Source organism: Myotis daubentonii, chromosome X, assembly GCF_963259705.1.
Source record: "Myotis daubentonii chromosome X, mMyoDau2.1, whole genome shotgun sequence".
In the NCBI taxonomy this organism is placed as follows: domain Eukaryota; kingdom Metazoa; phylum Chordata; class Mammalia; order Chiroptera; family Vespertilionidae; genus Myotis; species Myotis daubentonii.
Window position 1 is genome coordinate 52,502,053 of NC_081861.1, and position 25,076 is coordinate 52,527,128.

The window sequence follows — 25,076 nt, forward strand, 5'->3', positions numbered from 1 at the left end:
CAGGAATATTCGCCCTCCCACTGAGCTGGAGAACAGGGTGCAGCGGCACCCCCAGCTCGGCTACTCATAGATTTCTGGCGGAGGATGCGCCGTGAGGGGCGAGAGAGCCTGAGCTGAGGCGCTGGGCACAACTGAGCGGGCAAGGGTGCGAGCCGCCGTGTGGTGTGAGGGCGCGTGGGTGCGGCGGGGCGGGGCGGGGGTTTGGGGGCAGGACCGAGCGGGTTAGGGCCGGCGCCCGCCCAGGGAAGCTGGAGCGGTCTCCGTCGGCCCCCGGGGGGTAATTTACTTGCTGCCACGGCCCGTGCAGACTCCTGGGCGTGCAGCTCGCTAGTTCACTCACTCGCGCTGGGTTCCTGCCACCGTTCAGCCGGCACAGCCCAGGGGAGCCGGAGAGCGGGTGAGCCAGCGAGTCGAGGAGGGAGGGAGCAAAGAGGGGAAAACGAGGGCGCGCCCCGGCTCTCCTTCTGCCCTGCTGCCCGCCCTTCCTGCTGCCACAGGTCCACCCCGAGTCTGGCTCACACTTGGGAAACTTGGGACGGCGCTGGGGCAGCGAGTGGCACCTCGGGGGCGGCCCGGGCCTCCTAGCGGAGGGGGAGGAGGAGGAGGAAGAAAAGGAAGTGAGCCCCAAGGATCCGCTCCGAGCTGTTTGTCCAGCTGTTTCTATTCGAACCCAGAGCGGCACAGCCAGAAGGGGGCCAATTCGAGGGTGGTTAGCTGGAGGCACTAATTTCCAACTTTTCTCTTAGCAGCTTGCTTTTTCCAGACACCCTGGAGTCTCCTCAGGCCAACGCGGCGGACGCGCACCTGCCAGCCGCCCCAGACCTGGCAGGCCAGGCGGCCCCCGAGCCTGAGAAGATGGCCCAGCCCAAGACCGACTGCCGCTCACCTGTTGGTCTCGACTGCTGCAACTGCTGCCTGGACCTGGCCCACCGAAGTGGAGACAGCAGCGGGCAGAACAAGAGCCCAGGCAGCCCCACCGTGAGCAACTTTCGGCAGTTTCAGGAGAAGCTGATCTTTGAGAACCTCAACACCGACAAGCTCAACAACATAATGCGGCAGGATTCGCTAGAACCCGTGCTGCGAGACCCCTGCTACTTGCTCAACGAGGGTATCTGCAACCGCAACATCGACCAGACCATGCTGTCCATCCTGCTCTTCTTCCACAGGTGAGTGTCTGAGCAGACGGGTGGGCATGCGTCCTGGCTCGCACCAGCTGCTGCTGTACCCTCACCTCGGACAAAAGGGGCTACCAGGAAGTTCATGAGGGGGCACTAAGTAGGCTGGGCTCTCAGGCTGCTGTGACCAACCCAGAGGCTACCTGGAGTCCTGTGGGGTGGAGGGGACTTCTGGCAGGGGGGGGACTCTGTTTGGAAGTGTGCCTGCAGAGGTTTTCCTAAGAAGGTGCTGGAGCCTAGAAAGTGGCTAGATCCCTAGATGGTTTGGAAGTAGCTGGGGGCACCCCCTCCTCCAATGCATAATTTCCGCTGCCACTTTGGAAATTCTGCTGTGAGCTGCTCTTAGGACAGTGATGGCAAACCTTTTGAGCTCGGCGTGTCAGCATTTTGAAAAAACCCTAACTTAACTCTGGTGCCGTGTCACATATAGAAATGTTTTGATATTTGCAACCATAGTAAAACAAAGACATATTTTTGATATTTATTTTATATATTTAAATGCCATTTAACAAAGAAAAATCAACCAAAAAAATGAGTATGCGTGTCATAGGTTCGCCATCACTGTCTTAGGATCTAAGTTCCACTCTTCACAAAAGCCCATTTATAAATATGCAAACTCAGATTGAAACTTCGAGGGCTTTGAAATTACTGAATGGCACTGACTGACAGTGAGGCCAGGGAAAATGTCAAGACAAACTAAGAGGCTGCTGATGTGCAGCAGGTGGGGAATAAGAAAAATTATGGAACCTTGAGAATTTCTTGAGACTCTGGGTGGGATACTTCCACCTCCTCCATGTCACATCCTTCAATTTCCAATGATGGCTAAACGCAGCCCCAGAGAAAGTCCTAAGACGGGAGGGTGGATGAATCCATGTCATTGCAGATGTTTGTTGGAGTGTGGAGAGTGAGGGTCAGACTTTCTAGAAATCCTGCTGAAGGGTAAAAGGAAGAGAATGGGAGGAGAGAAACACATTGGGAAGCCCCAAGGTGTCTATAGTCCTCTAGTCTGAGACAGTCTGGTCAGAGCCAGTCTTGGTACAACGGAGGCAATTTCGAGCCAGGGGAGGCAACTTTAGAAGACACAACTGCAGTGGGTTTGGTGTTTTGGGAACCATGATAACAGGGCACAGGTGTGTGTGTGTGTGTGTGTGTGTGTGTGTGTGTGTACGGTGTGCATTTTATTTTTTTTTCTCAATGATGGAGGTTAAATGCATGAAAGACAACCCCATGGTGGGAGACCTGGGTTATATGTAATAGAAGTTATAGCCCTGCCTCACTGTGTGAGCCTGAGCAAGTCACCTGACTTCTCTCGTCTCTAATGTACCTTCTGGTTCTGAGAGCCCAGATCATGGGCAGGTGGTGTGCTCAGACAAGGTAATAAGCAATTGTGAGCACCACAGAATATTTGAATAACTGGGTGGTTTTCCAGTGAGGCACAAAGAGGGAATTTTAAAAGCAATCAAAATTGGCAGGAACTACCCTCACTTAGTGTTCAGACCAGGTTTACCGCTGCAACCCCAGAAGTTCCAGGAGGGAACAAGCAGGGCTGCTGACTTCGCTAGCATTATCATAACAAGTTGTATTTCTCAGGCATTTTCCGCCCCCATCAAAGCTCTTCCTCATCTATTATTTCACATTAGGTATAAATTTATTTCATTGTTTTAAAAAAACAACAACAAAACCAGGCCCTGTTCAGTGGGTTTTTAGGGAGTCTTCATTTCTGATGAAAGATTAGTATAAGTGTATTCAGACCACAGATGCTGCAACACGACCGAGCAAAAGCCCTAACAGGCTCCTAACAATCCAGCTCAACTTGGTAGGAGAGTGGCAGTGGGGGCGGGGTGACTGATATACCTAGAAAGAGCTCCTGCCACATTTGTACTCTTTCAACTAGGAGAGAAACTGCCCCAGAATGGCCTTATTGATGTGTAAGAGGGGACACATCCTCAGTTGGGTTACTAGGCTTGGGGCCTAGGAGGGCTGGATCTAGGTGAGTGAGGTGTGAGACTGAGAGCCTGAGATCAAAGTGTTCACTTGTACCACACCTTGGGAGGCTTTCTGGTTGTCTGGGTTTCTCCAATGGAAAGACCTCCTTTGTCACCTAGTCCATTGACACCTGTAAATTGGGGTTTGGTTATTGGCAAAGCATAGAAATGATATCAGGTAGGGGTGTAGGGGCACTGAGGGCATTGGTGGAGGGAGCCGAGCGAATTGTGGATCTGAGCACCTTGCCTCCTGGGATCAAAGCAATTCAGTGTCCAAAACAGATAAGCTGTTCTTTCTGTAAGGCTAGGGAATGTGACAGGGTCCTGTGGTAACAGCCTTCTAGTTCTAGCAGGACAAGATGTTCTTACATTTTTCTTGATAACTGAGACATTTGAGGTTAGGAATTCTGAATTTGCTTTAGGTTTTACCTAGAATCACATGCTCATTAGTAGAAGTAGGAGACCATTATTGCTGGTCATGGGGCTTTTCCAATATCTGAGCTGGAAAGACTTCTTCTGAGTGAAAATTTTCTTTCTTACTTCATTTATTCCCTGGAATACATTTATACTTAAGTCATCAGTTTTACTTCTATTCCATTTAATGCTTTGATATTTCAAATTCCTGTTGGGGTGTATTTTCCCCTTTTAATTTGTCTACTTTCAAGGCTACCTCTCCTGGAGAAGAGACTCTCCCTGCCCCTCCTCCTGCAGCCCATTTTCCTCCTGGAAGGGTTCCTCTATTCTTGGGAGGGGTGGGGCACATTCTTGATTTCTGTCTGGTTATTTGCCTTGACCCTTCCCTTGTTCCTAGCTTAGTTCCCGGTGTCCTTAGAACACAAGAAAATAAGCAGTTTGAGGGTAGGCGGTGTGTTTTACACTCATTTGGTTTTCCCTGAGTTTCTTAGTTATATAGCCCGTATGCAATAAAGGTTTTTTTGGTTAGATGACTGCTTAAGTGTTGGTGTAACAATTGTAAAAGGTAAAAAAGCAACTTTAACCTAGTCTTGGAAAATCCTTATTAAGGTTTAAATGTGATTTTTGTGTTTGTTTTATGTTTGAACCACGTGTGTAACTCTAATAGTCTGGGAGAAGTCCTGATGGACAGTGCTGTATGTATACTCATAACTCAGTGGTAATGGGCATGTGGTTTGTTGGTATGTAAATGGTTACTCTAAACTATTGAGAGGTGTGTTTTAAACACCATCCCTTTAATCTTGTGTTAGGTAACTAATAACTATAATAGATTAATAGCTAACATTTATTGAGCATTTATAGTTTGCACTAAACATTATATCTGCCTAATCTCATTTAATATTTATACCAACCCATGAAATGGGTACTATCACCCTTCTTCATTTTATAACAAAGAAAATTGAGGCTTGGGAAATTAAGTAACTTGTCCGATGCTTCACAATGAAAAGCAGAGGAAAACTCCACCTAAGATCAGTCAGACACTAAATAATTGTCTATTAAGAAAAAATTGTTAAGCAGAGGTAAATATTAGCTGAGAAACTAACCAAATGTTTAAAATATCCTTATTAGGTAGGGTGACCAACCATACCTTTCTGGGACATGGGACTTTCAATGTTTAAACTGGGACAGTCCCAGGGAAACTGGAATGGTTGGTCACCCTATTATGAGGGGACTCAACCTTATCATTTGAATATGCTTCTAAAACTAGAAAATTTAGGAGGCAGGTAGAATATGCTGGGCAAACAGCTAAAATTTCCAATTTAAATGTAGCCTATGAAAAAACTGGTAAAGTTGAAGTTTGAGGGGCCTTAATTCTTTGATCAATAAGGGGTAGCAACCTGAAATAGAAACTTTTGCCATATTCTGTTGTTGTTATTGTTGTTGCTGTAATTCAGATTTACTTCAAAGACTTTATCCAAAACTTCTTAATCAGCTCTATTTTGCTGCCTTTGGCTCCTGAGCACACATACCTGCCCGGGGTAGTCTGACATATTCTGAATTGGAGTTCCCTTGTGGCTTTAAAAGCCTTAGGACCCTGCCTTTAAGCTTCTGAGCTGTCACCAGCTGGTTCCCACACTTACAGGCTCAGAAAAATGACAATAGCGAATATTTCTAATTGCTTTACATGTTCTAATTCATTCACCTTCCCTTACTGAGTTCATATATAGTAGTAAAGGGAGAGATCAGATTTCCAAGAAAAAATGCAAAAAATTATTTGTGCTTCTCTAAGTGAGTCTCAGAGTTCATGATTTCATAAGTGTATATTCCCGGATCTGACTTCTAAGGATGTAGCTACTTACACGGTGTGATTTGAGGGGCCAAACTATTCTCCGGGCCTGCCTGCTGTAGTGCCTAAGATACAGTTTTCTGTCTAGGAACCATCTAAAACTCCTCTCCCATAGCACAGTGGTATGCTGATCACACCATGAGAAACTCTGAATTAGAGATCGCAACCTTTGTCAACTAATTTGCCATTTGATTTCGACGATGGAGTTCTTTGCTGTAGAGAGGTTTCTATGTGGTTAAGCCTGCCATTCTTTGCCTTTGTGATTTTTGCTTTTGGTATCAAGCTTGGATAGTTCTTCCCTAGCCCAAAGTAATGTAATGTAAGCGCCTACTGGTCTAACAAAGAATAGGCACTCTGATTAAGGCATTTTCTATTAAAAACACAATGCATTTGCAACTTAACATTCATGGTTTGAATACTTCAAGAGAAAGTTGATAGGAGATAAACTGTCTTCTTGCTGAGGCACACATGCTAAGAGGCTTTTGCCTATGAGTGACCCTAGTGCTCTACCAGCATACCTAATATATATGTATGTATGTATGTGTATGTGTATGTGTATATACATATATATGTGTGTATATATATAATATATATATGAAATATATATGAAATATATATATAATATATATATGAAAAAAATATATATATATATTCCCTACATATATATACTAGTGGCCTGGTGCAAGGGGGAGGGGGCAGTTTCCCTCAGCCCAGCCTGCACCCTCTCTAATCGGGGACCCCTGTGGGATCAGACCTAAACTGGCAGTCGGACATCCCTCTCACAATCTGGGACTGCTGGCTCCTAACCACTCACCTGCCTGCCTGCCTGATTGCTCCTGACTGCCTCTGCCTGCCAGCCTGATTGCCCCTAACCCCCTGTCGGCCTGATCTCACACCAACTGCCCTCCTCTGTCAGCCTGATCGCCCCTAACTGCCTCTACCTTGGCCCCCACCACCATGGCTTTGTCCAGAAGGAAGTTGGACGTCTGGAAGATGGCCGGTCGACCTGGTCTAATTAGCACATTACCCTTTTATTAGTATAGATAGATTATATAGGATACGATTGCTTAAATGGGGCGGGGGGAGCCTTTTTCAGCAGGAGAAGATGCTCTTGGCGGACAAAAGTACATAATCCTTATATCTGGACTGATAGCCAGCCATATGCACTATACTGCCAAACTGGTCATTAAAAAATTGAAACACTTTCTTACACCTTACACCAAACAGCTATTGCCCTTAAAACCCCTCCTCAGCCCCTACCTTAGGTTCTGCCTTCCTAGTTCACCCAGATTAAGCTCTGATTGGTTGGTTTCTATGCCATTCAGTGTCTTGGGCTTATCTCCAGGCCTGATCAGAGAGGCGGAGCTGATCAACAGCCCCTGCAGCTGCTGGCAAGGCCTGGAGAGAGAGAGAGGCAAGGGCTGATCAACAGCTGCGGATCAGACCCTGCTTCTCCCTCCAGGCCTCTCTCAGGGCTTGATCTGCAACCCCCTTGGCAGTCAGTGCTGGGTCGCCACGGCAACCCAGCACTGACTGCAGGACTGACTTCTGGTGTTTGGTTGTCCGTTTGGTCGTTTTGGATGTTATGGACCCTGGCTCTTTTTATATCTATCTCTATCTCTATCTCTATCTCTATCTCTATCTCTATCTCTATATCTATCTAGATATATATCTATATCTATATCATGCTACATATATAGCAGTAAATTGTATATAACAAAATTTGCCACTTTAACCATTTTAAGTGTACAATTCAGTGGCATAAGGTACATTCATAATGCTGTGTACAGCCATCACCATTATCCATTTCCAGAACTTTGTCATCACCCCAGACAGAAACTCTGTACCTCTTAAAGAGTAACTCCCCATTCTCCTCCCCTGCCCCATCCCCTGGTAATCTCTATTCTACTTTCTGTCTCTAAATTTGCCTATTCTAGAGTTTTCATATAAGTAGAATCATATAACATGTGGTCTTTTGTGTCTGACTTGTTTCACTTAGCATGATGTTTTCAGGGTTCATCCATGTCATAGCATATATCAGTATTTTATTTCTTTTTATGACTGATATATATATATATATATATATCACATTTTGTTTATCCATGGACACTTGGGTTATTTCCACCTTTTGGCTTTAGTGAAGACTGATGCTATGAACATTGATGTACCATTATCTTTTTGAGTTCCTTCTTTCAAACCTTTTGAGTCTCTACCTAGGAGTGCAGTTGCTCAGTCCCTCCTTTTCAACCCAATTTTGTGGTCCTCTAATCAGAGTTCATATAAATGAAGTAACTCTCATGAAATAAACAAATGTTTGTTTCTTTGGGGAGAATGCCCCCCTCCCTGATAAGCTCCTAGTGCTAGTGATTATAATGAAAAGAAAGCTAAGAAGTTTAACAAAGTGATGGAAATGCAAGTTTTATGGGGGAAATGATATTCTTTCTGGGCTCTCATGAATAAGGGACTAACTAGCAAAAATTTTATTGTCTCATGAATGGCCAGGGTCTACCCTGGTTTACTTCCCAGGGTTTACTTTTTAAAAGACTAACATGTGACATCTTTACTCGTCATTGACTACTTTGTGAGCGTTTGTTTATTAGAACTTTGTTCAGGATGACAGCTCACAGGGAATAGGGTTCTCTGGGAATAGATGTGGGAAAGCCAAGTTTAGAGAAGAAAGGTAGGAAGACAAGGCCTGCTACAGTATGGGGCTGTGAATAGCTTGAGAGCTAAAGAGGACTGGATGGAAGATTCATGATCTTAAAGAAAGGTGGCAAGAACAGAGCATGAATTTACCTATTTCTCCAGGTTGCCAGGAGTGGATGCATTTGAGTCCACATCTCAGAAAATACCTCTTCTCAGGGTGACCTTATTTTCCTGCCTAAAGAGGAGGTTAACATTCCTTCTTATATTTGCACTTCCTCATGAACTAACAAGCTCTCAGTTCCAGGTAGAGTCTCGGCTCCTTTCCAGAAAGTCCTGAAGGCCAGAGAGTCTGGGTAAATGGAGATGGATGTGTTTGGCCAGGGCTGCCAGGGATTCCAGGTCCCCTGAGCAATGGAGCCCGGCATAACACTTCTCCCCACCTTGTGGCTGTTTGAAAGGAATGAGGTTGGTAGTATCTGCACCTGGTGGTGGCCGTTGCACTGTGTTTGCCCATCGCAATTCTGCTCCTACCTGAACTTTCTCCTCTTATGTAAGACATCCCTCAAGATAACTACAAAGCCATAATCTGTCAGGGCTGGCTGGGTTTACATAACAAAGTGTTGATGTCATGAAATATTGCCTTTTGAGCCCCAGAGAAGTCAACATGCTGAGTGGGATGAAGTTTGGGCCCATTTGGTGGGGCACTCTGTGTGCCTCAGTGCACTCAAGGGAGAGCTTTCCATGACCACAGGGGTCAAAAAGACAAAATTTCCCTTTTAGATGAAGAGAACAATAATAGCCCAGGAAGGACATGTTGTGCTGTCCCAAAGCTTGCAATAATGGGACAGTGTTAGGGCTTCCCTGAGGGGCCATTGCTTTGGTACAGCAAGCCCTCCTTAGAGGGCTTCTAATGGGAACCTCATGAAGGCCAGAAGGTTAGATCCCAGCTTCGAAGCAGGTTAGATAAGAAGTGGGGCAGGAAAAAATGGCTTATAGAGGTCATAGTCAATCATGCCACAATCTAATTTAGCTAAGGAGTCAGAGTGGGGATGAGATGGGGGTCTGTGAGAGTAGAAAGTAAGCTTTTCCAAATGTTAATCCATGCAGAAGAGAATCTTATCAGCTGGCAAGGCAGATTCACTTTTATCTTCTAGCTGTAAATCCCTGCCCCAAAGTAGCTATTGCTCTTTTGGTAACAGTGTAAGAGGTGTGAAATCACAGCCAGCACGGAGACTGAATGGGAGCTTCCCATTGTACAGACACTAGCCCAAGGGGAAACAAGAGCTGGAAGCCTGTTTGGTCAGTCATGCCCTAGGCAGGCTATCAGCCTTCCTCCCCTGGGAGCCACTTTCCTTAAATAGGCCCATCCTGAAATCAGGCCCTTGCCTGTGGACAGAGCCCTACAGGGACCTTCCCTATCCTTCCTCGAAAGAATTTACTCATGAAATAGCCTTGGGTATTCAACCCGCTTCCTCTTGTCTCCTCTTCAGGGGAGATGGAGAACAGCTGTCACAGTTTAAGGTTCTGGTTCGGATTCTTGCCAAGCTCTCTAGGCCAGTGATTGGCTACAGCTATCCCTGAGTAAGAAGGGTGTGAGAAGTGAGAGGAAGGGAAATGGTTCCAGCGGCTCCTACCTGGTTTGCATCCCCCCCCCACTCCACCCCCCACACACTTCCCATTTAGTCTCACTCACAGACTAGGTTGGGCCTAGGCCAGCCAGAGGGCCCTGGCTCATATCTTGCATGTTCTTGCCTAGTGCCTTATGTAACAGAGATAAGTTACTGAGGCATCAAGCTTCTGCTTGCTCAGTGGCAGGCCTCCCTGGGGCCAGGCATTCAGAAGCCTGCTGGGGATCTAAGTCCAGCTCATCATACTCCCAAAGGAAAAGCCCTAGGTCAGGCCAGCAGTCTGCTCAGACTGGGCTAGTAACAGGCTGCAAAAGTGATCCCTCCAGAACTTCCACACTTAGCATCAGGCAGGTGAGTTCCTGTGAGCTTAATGAGGTTTCAGGTGTGGTGGTGGTGGTGGGGGCGGGGATAGGTTTCTGCTATCACCTGACAGTATACTGCTGAGGGTACATCTAGAGGGGCCCCAGAACAGATCTCAGAAGTTGCTCTTCTTTTTGTATCTGCTTGTTGGTTCAGGGATTGTTCTGGGGACTCCAGGCAGAAGGGTTTACTGGAGCTGGAGGAGCTATTTAAAGGATGGCCCTAAAAGAGCCCATTCCCAGTCCATTCTCCACAAAGTCTCAAAGTCTCTAGGCTGGCCCGAATTCACAATGATTCTTAGTTCTCTTCTTAGCCCATTCAGTAAGTTATATTACTAGCATAGTGCAATTGAGGGCCCTATGAAATCAAACTGGCTAGATTGTATGACATGTTTTTCTAACAAGCTAACTTGACTATCTGCAACACAGAATAGCACCATCAATCTAATATTCCATTGGCTCAAAGTTTGTGACTAAACCAATAGGTCCTCTTTTTCTCTTCCCTTGTCTTTACTAGCCTGTCCCATTGTGTTACCAGTGGGTAAATGGCTCACCAGCTGAGGGTAGTTTGGGACACTTCTCTCCAGTAAGAAAAAAATAATAATGTTTTTTTATAAAAAAAAATAATGTTTTTTATGAAGGTGGTATGAGAATAACTAGCAAGCATGATTGCATCCAAAGTTCAGATACATAAATCCTCAGACAAATTCAAGACCACCCTCTCAGGTCCTAGAAGAGCTGAGCACCCCAAGTCCCCCACATGACAGCCAGAATCCAGTCAGTATTGGCTAGCCTGAGGTGGAGGTGCAGAATTTCCCGTTCTTGAGACCCCCCTCAGGCTTCCAGCTTCTTTCTTCTCCCAATCTGCCCTTTACTGAGCGCCTACCACAGGTTTATCTACATGGGAGGTGGTAGAGGCTAGGACTGGGATGTAGGGAGCTGAGAGTTTAGCTAGGGGATTGAAGCAGTTGTATCCAAGACTGGTGTGGAACAAAGCAGTCCCACTGGATCTCCTGCTTCTTGAGAGAATGGCCTCAGCTTATGGTGCCCTAGGTCTGCAGGTCCAGAGCTTGGGAAGTGGCAAAACAAACTAGGAAGAGGGAGTTTCTTTATGGTGGCAGGTTCCAGGAGGGCCTTAAAGAATGTGTTGTTTATGGCATTGTGGGAAGAAGCAGCTATGGGCTTTCTGGTTGGGAAAGGGGAAAGGAACCTTGCCAGGCCAGCAGTGCTCATGGGTAGGAAGGTGCTGGCCTGGGTGGGGGTGGGGAAGTGGTGAGGAAAACTTTCCATTCTTCTTGGGACAGAACCTAGAATCACCAAGTTTCAGGAATGAGTAAAAGGCCCACAGTGGCCCACTTCTCATTGTCCCTCTCTGACTCAGGGCAAGCTGGCTCCTAGAATGCTCTCCTCAGGGACCTGGGTTAGCCCTTGATGAATTGAGGCCTTTGGGGCCTTGGAGCAAGAAGGGACTTCCTTTGATGCCTGGAGAAATCCCACTGGAACCAGGATGGCTGAGCTTGGTAGTGCAGTTGAGGGTGGGCACCAGAGGAGCCTGTGGAGTGTGGCTTCATATCTGCACACCTGTAGTCTTGGTGTCTACCAGAACCTTCTGAAGTGGGTAACAGAACCAAGGAGATGTCAAGGTGCTCTCATGAGAATATATATAGTCTCATTCACCCAAGTCTCTCTGGGAAAAAATTGTTGGTGGACTCATAGGGTATCATTTTAGCCTTGTTTTCACATTGGTCAAACACTTTTTCCCAGATACCCTATAAATGAAGGCCCTGGGGTAGGACTGAGCAAGGAGGAAAGCATCAGTAGATAGAAAAGGAGAAGAGGCTGGAATAGCAAAAGGAACCATCCTCAGGTCACTTGGTGAAGGAGGGTGCTGCTTATGGTCAGCACTCCACCCTGGTTTTCTGGAGCCTTCTACCCCAGGTAGTGTCTTGAGCATCCATGCCCACACTCTTTCCCACCAATGCTCTGGATAATTCACACTTCTTAAGTTCATGAACAGATTTAATCAGCAACAAATATTTCTTGCACACCTTCCATGTGCCAGGCTGAGTGTTAGGCACTGGGAATATAATGGGAAAGTCACAAAAGGCATGGTCACAGCCATCATGGAATAGCCAGTGGAGTGTGAGAGAGGGACATTAACCAAATAATCACACTAATGAATTTCAAACTAAGTGCGAAGAGAGAAAAAGAATAAGCTTCTGTCAGAGAGTATAACAAAGGATCAAACAAGACTTCCTGTGGAAGTGATACTTGAGCTAACAAAATGAATCTCTAATGCTGATATTCTAATCATCCAGACCAAATGAGACATTTTTTAGGCATAGGATTCTCAAAGGAACCCCTGAAGTCATACCATGTAGGTAGCTGCTCACACCCCTGGAAATATTGTTATGCCAGCGGGTCCAAAAGGAGAGGACTGACAACATTCTGACACGAGGAAGAAATGAATTTGAAGTCCACAGGGCAACTAGTACTTAATGTCATCCTTTGCTAAAAATAGTCCATGACAGTATAGAAATGTATAAAGGCTGACCCTGGGGACTGATGATAAAGTGGTTATTGCCTGTGAGGAGAATTTTTTTTGTAAATTATTTACTGTAAAGAAAAAAGAAATGGGAGGGTCTTCTAGGTTTTCTTTTCCCTTTGTAGGCCTCCTTCTAAGTTATGAATGCTTCTCATTGTACAGACGCAGTGGGGCACAGAGCTTCAGACTGCACTTATTGCTGCACTTATTTTCTGGGCTCCAAATGTCAGATAGTTGTTTGGAAAAAAACAGCCTGAATGCAGAAGGGTAGGGGGACTAAACCTCTAAGAAGGGCAAAGGAATTGATGAAGGAGCTCCAAAAAGCTTTCATTTGAGAGGGATGGCCCTACCACAATGACAAGGCAGGTGACAGCTGAGAGCCCAGTATGATCCAAGGGAGTCTTACTGTAGAGGGTCCAGATAAGGCTGACAAGACTTCCTTAGACAAAAGGAGGTAAACCTGAGACTTCAGGGGGCTATGAGGTTAGGCTATAGGAATTAAGTAATTGATCCAAGAGGTGGGGTGGAGGGTGGTAGAAAGAAAAAAGAGGTTAATCTTCATATACAAGAAAAGTCACAACTCAGAGATGGTGACTAGCTGTTTCCAAACCACAATAGGAACAGAACAAGAGGAAACAGGCCTCTACTGTAGCATGAAGAATTGAGATTAGATAGCAGAAAGCACTTCCTGACTACAAGCAATGAAAGAAGCTAGATGAAATTACCATGGGATGTTATATTATTTTATAAATATGGGGATGGTGGTGACAGTAACGATAAAGAACTGGATAAAAGTGTGAGGGCTGGTTATAAGTACCATGGACAGAAGGGGACAGGTGGGGAAAGCAAGAAGCCAGAAGCAGGTGCTTCCAAGGAAAAAGAAAGTGAATGTGTGATAGGTAAAATAAAAATGTTTATTAAAAAAATTCCATTAGAGATCAGTTATTAAAAGAGCATATACTCTACTGGGATTGAAATGGTATGGGGGAATAGATTAAGGAGCTAGTAGAATCCACTCCCACATCCTCAGCCTTCTATTTCCTGGCTAAATTAGCCTCAGTAGGGGCACCCATCCTCCATAGTCTAACAATTTTGGGGAGCACCCATAAGGGCAATGGAGTAAGACTGTCCACCCCAGGTACTTGAGGAGGAGGAGGATTTCTTCTTCCACGTGCACAACAAAGATTAGATACAGGCTAGCTACAGTGACAGCCAAAAAACTAGGCATGATCCTGTGACAGGAAACTTACAAACTAGTGGTAGAGACAAACATCAAATAATAATTACACAAATAACCATATCATTACAATTGAACATAATGAGGGGAAAGTGCAGGAAGCTGCAAGAACACAAGCTAACAGGGCTTCCTTCAGGGTTAGAAAATCCACAAAAAGAAAATTCACCTTGGAAAACCTTGGCACTTCATATGCCCCTCTGTGAGGAATTCCTGCCCAGTGTCCAAATTAGTGTCCAGAAAAGGCAAAATAAACCCAGTCACTGCTAATGCCCAAAATGTGGATTTTGAAGCTCTTTTGGATCACCAAGGACCTCAGTTAGTAGCAGACCCCCAAGGAAATTTTCTTATTGCCAAGATCAAGCAGCCTTGAGTTAGGCAGAGTGATTCTCTAAGAGCCATAATGGCCTATCAGCTGAAAATCAGGACCAGGGAGACTGAAGAGCTCATCACTTGCCAGATGAACAGTTGAAAGTCAGTGAAGAAAATAAGGAACTAATGCTTGAAAATTATTCTTGAAACTGGACCCCAGAAATGGCCATGTCTCCAAAATGCCGAGTCTTCAGTCTCCTATTCAAATGTGGGAGGTTGCCTGGCTAGCATGACACGGTAGTTGAGCATTGACCTATGAACCACAAGGTCGTGGTTCAATTTCCAGTCAGGGCATATGCCTGGGTTGCAGGCTCGATCCCCAGTGTGAGGTGTGCAGGGGGCAGCCAATCAATCATTCTCTCTCCTCATTGATGTTTCTATCTCTCTCTCCCTCTCCCTTCCTTTCTGAAATCAATAAAAAAATATTTTTTTTTAAATGTGAGAGGCTTTGCTAGTATATTCTAATATTAGCTGCAAGGTGTGCCTAGGGCTGTTGAGTCCCGGGGATCCAGGATCCTATAGTAGAATGGGAGGTGCTGGTCCTTGTGGGAGAGCTAGGATGGACTCCTCTTCCCTTCAAAGGCCTTGGAGGGGCCACTGAGTAGCAGAGGACATTAGCCACTATGCACTCATGAAGCAGAGGGCCTTCCCATTAGATAGACTGCCAATGACAGACTCTGATTTGGTTAGTCAACTTCTCTGGACCTCAGCATCTTCATCTAGAATATGGGGAAAGTGTGGTTGAGAAGGTTAAATGAGAGGATGCTCCCAGGAAGCACTCAGTCAAGCAAATCTTTCTTATCATTAAGCAAGTCATATGTGGAACCAGAATAAAACCTTCCCTGACTTGCCTTGCCTCACTTTGTCACCAGTCCGCTCACTCACCCCTCCCATTGCTCTGTCAGTCACACACCCTCTCCTGCTTAGACCCAGCTAACACCTGCAACCCAGTCTAGCAAGCTCTATCCCTGTCAAGGCTTGCTCTCTGAACTTTCTTCATTCACAATCAGGTATAAATGACTGAGAAGGTTTTCCTCCAGCATGGGGAAGGGAAAGCTGCCAGGAGCTTTGAATTTTTTACCAGAGATCAAAACTTACAGAAGCATACGGTCACTCTACTGGCATAGCTAGCAAATGGAGGATTCCAGAACATAGTGGAGCTAGCAGGGAATGCTTCTTCAAGACCATGAGCTTCTCCTTTCCCAGGTTTGGCTGCAGGCACCTTCTGCCTCCCCATGCATCTTAGGCAGAGACACAGATACTCAGAACTCATAGGGCTTTTGCAGAATTTGGTCTGACCCTCACCAATTACAGATGAGGAAACTGAGGCCCAGAGTGAGGGATGTACCTGCCCCAAACCAAATAGCCAATAAGTGACCAGCTGAAAAGAGAAACCATATCTCCTGATTTTCTGATCCAATGGTCTTCCGACTTCTCGTCTCTACACGACTGTGCACATCCCATCCCAGTAGGTACACAAGCTCTCCATGCCAAGAGACCAGCTTTGGATCCACCTGATGCCAAAAACTGTGTTTTTAAATTTGATTCTATTTAATGGAATTGACCAGTGGTTTGGGTGTTATGGAGCCCCAGCCTTGGAATCTTGCTTCTGCACAGGCTGGGGCTGCATGCCACAGCCACAGTCATGCAAGGGGGACAGAAAGGCCTGCTGTTCGGGTTGGAAAAGAAATCAGTTGCTGAAACATTGGTCTTTTTGAAAGTTCCAACCACAGGGGCTGGCTGGCAGAGCCGCTGTCTGGGCTCCCCCCCCCCCCCCCGCTTCCCCAGGATCCGGCCCTCCCCTTCAGTCTGGGAGTTAGCTTAGGAAGCTGGCCCAACCTTGACAGAAGATCTGGCGGGCAGCACTCGCCCCAGGAGCTTCAGCCTTTCCTCAGACCCTGGGAGCCCCCAAGGCATTCAGAGCAGGGAACTTCTCCTGCCTCCACAGCCAAGGCAGCCTAGGCTGGCCCTGAGGCTCCCTGAGCACTTTTTCTCCTGAGTCTGGGAGTGTTTTCAGTTGCTCCTGCACTAACCTGAAAGCTATAGAGAGGAGAGAGGAGAAAGGAGAGGGAAGAATCAACCCCAGCCAGGCAATCAATGCTTCCCTAGGCCAGTGGTGAGATGAAGGGGGAAAGGCTGGAGGAGCCCCAGCTTGTGGAGAAGCCCCAGCTTGGGGAGGACTCTGAACTTGAGGAGGCACAGTTCCTGGAGGAGCTACAGCTCGAGGTGGTGGAAAGTGGGTCAGATTTAGATCCAGAAGACCTGGGTTCGAGTCCTGACTTTGCCACCAACCTGATGCTTGAGCTTGAGTAAGTAACTCCCTGCCCTTTTGAGGGCTGCTTTCCCTACTTACAAAATGAGGGAGGTGAGAGACAAGATGGTCTCTAAGGTCTCTTCCAACCCAGATATTCTGGAAGACCATGCCTCTAAAATCTTGATGTGTGGATGGGATGCATGGATGCTTGAAAAAGTCATTGAACCTCTGAATGTTAGAATTAGGGGGGTGGTGGAGATGGGATTCACATGAATAAGGAAAGGGGAGGAGAACATGGTAAATGTGTTAAAAGTCATGACTCTAAGAGGGAATCCAGGCTGAATAGAACATTAGAGACAATTTTCAAAAATGAAGGATGATGGACTTAGAATGTGTTAGTAATGAGAACCAGGGTGTTGGGGATGCGGTCAATGTGCAATTGCTTGTGAGTCCCTCAACCAAATGTCTCCCATTGGCCCCTTCAGCTCCAAAACTCAAGTATTCAATCCAGAATACATTTATTGAGTTCTTCATGTGTGTCTTTGCAGAAATTCTCAATTTAATTAGGGGTATTTTCAGGTCTTGCATGTTTATATCCAGATCTAAAACGGAGCCTAAGAACAGGGATAAGACTGGCACCTTGTCTTAGAAACCTATTTTCTTGGTTAAAGCCCCTCATCAGACCCACTGCAGCATGACTCAATTGGGGACCCTTTGAGAATTTGATGGCTGCTATATATAGCTACTCTACCCCCACTAATGCACGGAAGAGCTACTAAAAACCAACCTGTTTGGTGAGTGTTGGTGTTTAATATTGTTGGTGTTTCACTGTATTCTGAGTTATTCAAAGTTAGTTATCCCTCTCTGGTTTATATGCTAAGAGTCTATAAGCCATAGTAGGTGACACTTCACTAACCAGAAAGTTCCTTACTGGCCCAAGCATAAGAGCTCAGAGCTTCCTACATAGAAGATCATCTCAATGTCCTCTGCCAACCATGTACCCACCAGCATCTCCACTGTGGTGGAGACTGCAGTGAGGAGAATGAATAAATAGGAACCCCCCACCTATCTAGACACTTGCCCAGTGCCCTAGCACCCTTACTTTCACCACTACACACTCTGCTCCCTACCTGCTAGCCCTACTTCATTCTTGGCTCAGTCTGTTCTATAATCATTTCTTACTCAGTTAATCAATCATAGATTCCTTAGGTTGAAAGTGATCTTAGAATTCCCCCAGGGAATAAGGCTGTATTATATAGAATCCTTGTGGTCCTCTTTGGCTCTGTAGGGGCTACCAGAGGGAAGAAGGGAGAGAGGAAGGAGAGAGTTTAGAGAAGGACAAAGAGAAGTAGAGGAGATAGATTATGCCACTGCTCTCACTAAATAGAGGTTTACACCTCCAAACAAACAAGGTCATAAATAAGAATCTACATGTGTCCTTTAAAGTTTGCAGGGTTTGTGTCCGCACCTGGCATGTTTTTCCTCACCAGAAGGTTTTCAAGCTGGGAAACCTGAACTAGAAAGTGTCTCCCCATGGGTGGTGGAAATTAGGGGGCTCTGGGAGCCCTGGGAACTGGGTTGATAGAGATCCCAGCCTCATCCCCACTTCCCTCAGAGCAGTTCTGCTCCTCTAAGGACTTTGTATCCAGAAACCCTGAGAGTGTCCAGGTTAGATTGGGGAAGGAAAGCTGGAGATGTTTAACAATAAAAAAAGTTGTAAGCCACTAATGACCTTAATTCTCCAGAGGAAACAGGAATCTCTTGGAAAGCATCCCCGGGCGGGGGCGGGGGGGGGCATACCCACTTGGCTTGAAGGCAGCTACACTGAAGCTGGCTCCCTTGTTGGTCAGCCCTGATAGTCTTTGTGTTTAGCATTTATTGAACATACATCTTTCAATTCAGCAGAATGCTTTGCCCCCACCCTCATGTTCTTGCTGTGGGCCTCCTTTGTCTCCTGACCACCCAGGAAGCAGGCTCAGGGAGAGGTGGGGTCACTGGCTTCCCAGGGAAGACCATGTCACAACTAGGGGGACCCATATGCTCCCAGCTCCCCCAGCCGTAAGTTGCTGGGACTTGTGTGAGCTCTGGGCTACTGATGTGGGCTTGGGGCGCTCCACCCAAAGCAACCCCTGGGGCCAAAGTGGAGGAAGTCCATGCCACAGAGGGCACTGTCTGAGTTAAGTGAGGTCTAGTGTGGAATTTTCAGCAGGGGAAATAGCTCTAGGGAAGGAACACTTGACTTACAATAAAGGCCCTGTGTTCTGTTACAAACTCCAGCCTTGGCTCAAGCTGGCACCTGAAAGGAGGAAAATAATAAGGGCCAGGGCCCTAGCCCTCAGAGGAAGGCGAGGGAGGCAGGCTCAGGATGGTATCCTGGCCATTCGGGCAGTCTAAAGCCCTGCTGGCTTTACATTGGAGAAAGAAATAAAGCCGTGCTTGTTGGCTGTGGGGACCATCTGCGTGCACTATACAGAGACCACTGTTTCCCCAATCCCGGTAAGCATTCACTGGTCGTGTGCAAGATGATTTTGTGTGGTAGGTGGACCAACTTTGTTTTTCTATTTTTATAGCTATTTATTTATTTAACATGTATTGAGGGGTAATGTATCTAATATATACACCTTATGATTTAAAAATATTTATAAGATGGACGCATTTTTAAGAAGTGAATCTGCTTAAAGTTATTTTAGAGAAAATATGAAAGAAATAACAGCACATACTTAAATATGGCTAAAATCTTGACAGTGGTAGGCAAATCACTGGACTTGGGGTTGCGTACCACCCTGTCAGCAGAGGTGGGTAAGAGAAGCCAAAGGGTCATAAAAGCCATACAGTATGGTTTGAGATTGTCTTGTCCATGTACACCTAGCTTGAAGGCTCTCTCTGACAGCCCTATTTCAAGTGTAAGAACACCCTGCTATTTTTATATCCACTATGTCCTGCTCTGGCCCGTGACACTCAACACTCCAGATTAGCAGCAGGCCTTTTCTTTGCTCCAGACCACTGTCTCTATCACACACCTGCACACACAGGGAAGCAGCCACTGGAAGGTTGTTGGGGTTGTCCTCATCAGTTTCTACAGATTTCTTTTCAGCATTGTTCACGGGCATATTCAACTCAAATGTAAGGAGGTATTTCCAGGAAACAAGTCAAAGAGGTTGCAATCTTTTTTCTGAATGCACAAAGCCACAGTAAAAGGAAAGGAAATATGTCATTGCAGCAATTTTGCATGAACTTGGGCCAATTTCTAGACAGATTTGGAAAAGATTTGGTGGGAAATTTGTATAAAATCACACTGGACAAGAGGGTTCCCATTTCTAACGGGAGTTTGTGATGGGCTCTTTGGTCCACTTTCTCCTTCTATTGCCCTGAGATAGGAACATGATTATTAGTCCTGCTTCTTCCCAGGGCTCACCTTGCGGATTATAAGGGTGAGCCCTGAAAGGAAGCAGAAGTGATCAAGGTCTGGTCTCCTGCTTTCCGGTTTGGTTGTGCCTCGGGAGCCTTGCGTGACTTTCCTATGTTATCTGGTCCCTGCAACTGTCTTTAGCAAAAGGATCCAGTGGAGCTTCAAACACCTCTAAGAAAGGAAATACATCAACGTCCTTTGATTGTATAGTCCAGTGTTTAACAACTTTTGCTTTCTGAGACTATTCCTCATAAATTCTGTCTTCCAGCCTTCTTGTACACCACTTAATATGCTTAAATGATACTTATTATGTCTCTTGTCAGCCCTCTCTCCCAAATTAGCTAAATCTATTTTTTAAAATAAAAAAGATTTTGAACTAGCTTGTATTTTTTCTCCATCCTTTACATAATTTTCAAATTCTCCACTAGAGATTTCATTCTGTCCTCTATAACAACTGAGAGTGTAGCAGGCACACCATTGCCTTTAGCCAACCACCCCAGTCTCTCCTCTGACCAGTAACACACATTTGCAAGATGGCAGGTTAAGAAGGGAGCAAAAGTAACTGAACCTCGGAGGACTCAATCGCCTACCCTAATCCCCTGAGCTAACTGTCCCATAGGAGACTAGAGCAGTGTAGTGTTTCATTGGTGGCCAATGGCCATGAAATAGAGAAGGAAGATGACCTCATAGCTCCTGCATGCCTTTTTCCTATTTAGAGCACCCAGGATCATGCTTGTTCCTTAATGATACCAAATTGTGTGCTAAAGTTTTGTTGCAGCCTCTGTCTTTAGCCACCCTACCCACCCACATAGTCCATTCTTGTATCTAGGTAGAATCACATTTTGATTATTCCTATATTCATTACTCACTTTGTGGATTATTCATAGCAGTCACTAAATCCCAGGTTCCCCTTCTTTCTAGCTAGTCTCTGGGTACTCAAGCATGCAGGGTCACTTTGACAACAGTCCAAGTCAAGCATAAAGAAAGAAGTTTTTTTGAAAAAATAAATTATTCACTCACACACAATTTCCAAATACAATGATAATTGAATTTCTCATGGCTGGGGTAACATCAGTCATGTTGGATGGATAATCCAAAATAGAAGATAATATGAAAAAAATCATGTATAGCTCTTTGAAATTGCAACTATGGTTCCAATTTTTTCAAGTAGTTTTATCTTCTTAATTTTGGCTGATATAAAAATGGGCTTGCATTCCTCATGTATACAGAAACTAGAAGGGAAAACTGGATGCAAGGAGAAGCTAAGTTGAGGCCAAGCATTGCCAGGAACATTTCACAAGTGGAAAAGCCATCCAGAAATACCTGGAGTTGGTTTTCAATTATACAGAAGCCTTTTCTGTATGTCTATGAAGTGTGTCATATGCTTGTTTACTAGGTATGCCATGGATTTGTCCAGGAAGGTATAAGGCAGTGATGGTGAACCTTTTGAGCTCAGCGTGTCAGCATTTTGAAAAACCCTAACTTAACTCTGGTGCCGTGTCACATATAGAAATTTTTTGATATTTGCAACCATAGTAAAACAAAGATTTATATTTTTGATATTTATTTTATATATGTAAATGCCATTTAACAAAGAAAAATCAACCAAAAAAATGAGTTCGTGTGTCACCTCTGACACGCGTGTCATAGGTTCGCCATCACTGGTCTAAGGGGCCTGTCCACCAGTACCTACTTTGACTTGCAAAGACACAGGGCCAGGGAGTTGATAGGAAATCATAGTTCCCTTCTCCTTCACCATCATAGCCTGATGGCTGTGTCACTGGGCCTGGTCTGGTCATCTGACCTATGCAAGTCTGAAGGAGGTGGTGCAATTCATTTAAGGAAAATCACGTCTGAGACAGGAAGGGGCATGGCAGCCTCTTCAGCCAAGGATTTATGTATCTGTCACAGGAGGGAAATGTGAGCTGAGAAATGACTCCCAGAAGTGCTAGAATTGGAAGAGGCAGCCCTGCCACCTTTCACAGTCAGTAGTGTATTCATTGGAATCTGTGCTACCTCAGGAGGCCGGCATGTCCCTTCCTCGAGTCCATTATCCCTCTTCACTCTCTTCCTCCCTCACTTGCTCCTTTCTGGCTCAGTGAACACTTAAGAAAACAGAGCAGAGCTGGCCAGATGCACCCTGCCGGGGACCAAGCTGTAGGTGAAGGAAGGAGGGCAGAGGCTTGCTTTTTGCTTGGCAGTTAGAGGCCAAGGGAACAGGTCCCAGACTCTTGAGCTAGCCACAGCAGCTTGCAGCTGATGCCATGTCTCCACTGTGTTACTGGGGCAGCCTGGGTGGATGGGGTTCCTCCAGTGCCTATAGCCAACAAAGGCCAGGGAACTCAGTCAGACTCTATCTAGACTTCAGTGTTTCTGTCTTTGTGAATTGATTTTTGCCTGCCGTGCATATTTTGGCTCTGGGCCCTCTGCTGAGCCTGGGACTGTATTTGTTCCATATCCCTTCCCCTGCTGTGAGGCTTCCAGACCCACTCCCTTGGCAACCTCATCAGGCTTTCGGGTGGTGGTGTCTCTGGGGACTCTAAGCTGGGCAGCAGTACTCCATATTCAGGGCTCTAGTTGTCCAGATGGCTTAAAACCTCCATCAGTGCAAAGGGACTCCAACTGCAAAGTCTAACCCAGCTGTCTTTGGGAGCACCCACTCCACTCAGGTCTGTTCCTGGCATCAGTGGAGATACAGTCCTCACCTCCAGATGCAGCTCTTTGTACATTCCTTTCCCATTGTTTGTTTCCAGGCAGGGGCTTGGCCAAGGGAGCAAATTCCACCCCAACCCCCATGACAAAGAACTAAGAACTGTTTTCATGCTCTTCTTTTCAGGAAGCAAGGAGTGAGCCCAGTAGGGAAGGTGAATGGCACTCTCACTCCAGACCTCATCCCTCTTCAACCTGAACTAAAGGGACCATCTTGGTCCTTGCACTGAGTAGAAGAGAATGAATTATGAGGAAATGGCCTCAGTCTGTAGAGGAGATGGGATATCCTTTTTTGTAAATCTACTTGCCAAATCTAAAGCATTGTCAGTTGGAGTAGAGGAAGCAAGGTCATCTCTCAGAAACTGGTGAAATAGTGAGGATTTGTTTTTGACACTCATTTCTCCCCTATTCTACCTTCTAGTACAAGCTCCCTCAAACTATCCCCAGCTGCTCAGGGCTCTCAAATACAAGGTGATAGGTCATGTTCCAGAACTTTCCTGATCTCCTGGAACCTTAACCATCTCCCAAAGGGGGGGGGGGTTGCTTTCTGCCACTACTAATGTGATAGAATTAATCCAGCTAAGGTGTAAACAGCTGGTAGTAACTGAATGTCCTGCCCCTCCCAAGTCACAATTCTACTGAAAGTGATAAGCAAGGTGAGAACTACAGGCTCAGCTGTGTTCTACTAGTGGAGTTGACCTTTTTGGGCAAGGTTCCTCTGACCTTTAGCCCCTCAAATCATACCAAGCAGGCAGCCACCCTCTCCACATATGTGTAAGCCCATCCTGAGGAATGTTGTTGACTTTAGCAAAGGGCGTCTTAGATGCCCAGGCACAAGGGGGTGAGTGTCATGGTGAAGGTTCCAGCCTTAGCCTGCAGATCAGGTAGCTGAAGTCGGCCTAGGCCTCTGTGCCCCGCCTCCCGACACCCCCACCAGTCAGGCAAGCACTTTGGAAGATGTAGGGGGAAACTGGAAATTCCCCTTCATGTGTACCTGACTCAGTTGACTTCTAAAAAAAAAAAAAAATCTGAGAAAGCAAGAATGAGGGAATTACTTGTAATAGCAAAACCATTCTCCCTTAAAAGGAGGAGCTCTTACCACTTACAAAACAAGGGTTACAGTCCTTCTGAAGGTTCTGTTGCAAAGCTATTTTTGGCTCCTCTGCTCTTCTTTCCTCCTTGAATTCTGTTCCTCTCCAGGCCCCTCAGGAGCCCCCCTTCCACCTCCTTCCCAATGTCTGTGCTCACAGGCTTATGCAGAGGAAGTAACCCCTAGCCAAGTAATTCTCTCATCCAGCACATTTTCCGAGATGGTCCCACTGCTCCCTTCCAGAAGAGCAGGGACAAAGACTGTCTGAGCCCATGTAACGACCACTTCCCCTCCGCCCAAGCACACCGGAATTTCGAATGCTCTCGTTTCCTTCTAGCACAAATGGCTTTTGCTGCTGATCCTCTGCTCTGGGTTACCCATTTCCTGCTCAGCCCTGGCACAGCAAACGTGTCTCTGTAGCAGCTACCTCAGGGTAATTTGAGAAGGAGCTCTGGGCCACCACATGTGGAAAAGGAATCAGGGAAAGACACATGTGGAATAAGAATCTCCTAGAGAAAGATGCTGGGCTTTTTGCAAAGGGCCTGAATAATATAGATTTACCAGGACTGGATGTTTCTAGGATGCCAGCATTATTTACTCCTAGGTGATTGTTGTTGTTGTTGTTGTTATTATTATTATTATTATTATTATTATTATTATACTAGAGGCCCAGTGCACGAAATTCATGCACGGGGGGGGGGGGGGGGAGGTCCCTTCAACCCAGCCTGCACCCTCTCTAATCTGGGACCCTTCAGGGGATGTCCAACTGCCGGTTTAGGCCCAATCCCAGGGATCGGGCCTAAATCAGCAGTTGGACATCCTCTCACAATCCAGGACCACTAGCTTCTAACTGCTCACCTGCCTGCCTGCCAGATCGCCCCTAACTGCCCCCCTGCTGGCCTGATCACCACTAACTGCCCCCACTGCCAGCCTGGTTGCCCCCAACTGCCAACTCCTGCCAGTCTGGTCACCCCCAACTGCTCCCCACTGCCGGCCTGGTCATCCATAACTGCCCTCCACCAGCCTGGTTGCCCCTTACTGCCCCCCCCACCAGCCTGATTGCCCCTTACTGCCCCCCTGCCAGCCTGGTCGCCCCCAACTGCTCCCTCATGCCAGCCTGGTTGCCCCCAACTGCCCCCCCTGCCGGCCTGGTCACCCATAACTGCCCCCCACCAGCCTGGTTGCTGACAACTTTCCCCCCTGCCAGCCTGGTTGCCCCTTACTGCCCCCCTGCCAGCCTGGTCACCCATAACTGCCCCCCACCAGCTTGGTTTCCCCCAACTGCCCCCCTCTGCCGGCCTGGTCGTCCCACGCAGCCTGCTGTTCAGTCGTTTGGTCGTCCCTCACTAACCCCCCTGCTGGCCTGGTCACCCCACGCAGCCTGCTGTTTGGTCGTCTGTCCGGTTGTTT

General features: G+C 46.5%; 1 protein-coding gene across 4 annotated transcripts in view; it reads left to right on the forward strand.

The window, feature by feature from the left end:
- Positions 1–25,076, forward strand: part of TSC22D3 (TSC22 domain family member 3) — a 62,081-nt gene continuing 37,005 nt past the window's right edge. The window contains exons 1-2 of one of the 4 annotated variants that reach the window (XM_059679814.1): positions 1–145; positions 750–1,166. In XM_059679814.1, coding sequence (XP_059535797.1) covers positions 856–1,166 — 311 coding nt within the window. In that variant the 5' untranslated portion in view covers positions 1–145; positions 750–855. Of the gene's footprint in view, positions 146–240; positions 398–510; positions 1,167–25,076 lie in introns of those variants that run through there. The other 3 variants (XM_059679813.1, XM_059679812.1, XM_059679811.1) reach the window with 3 other exon arrangements.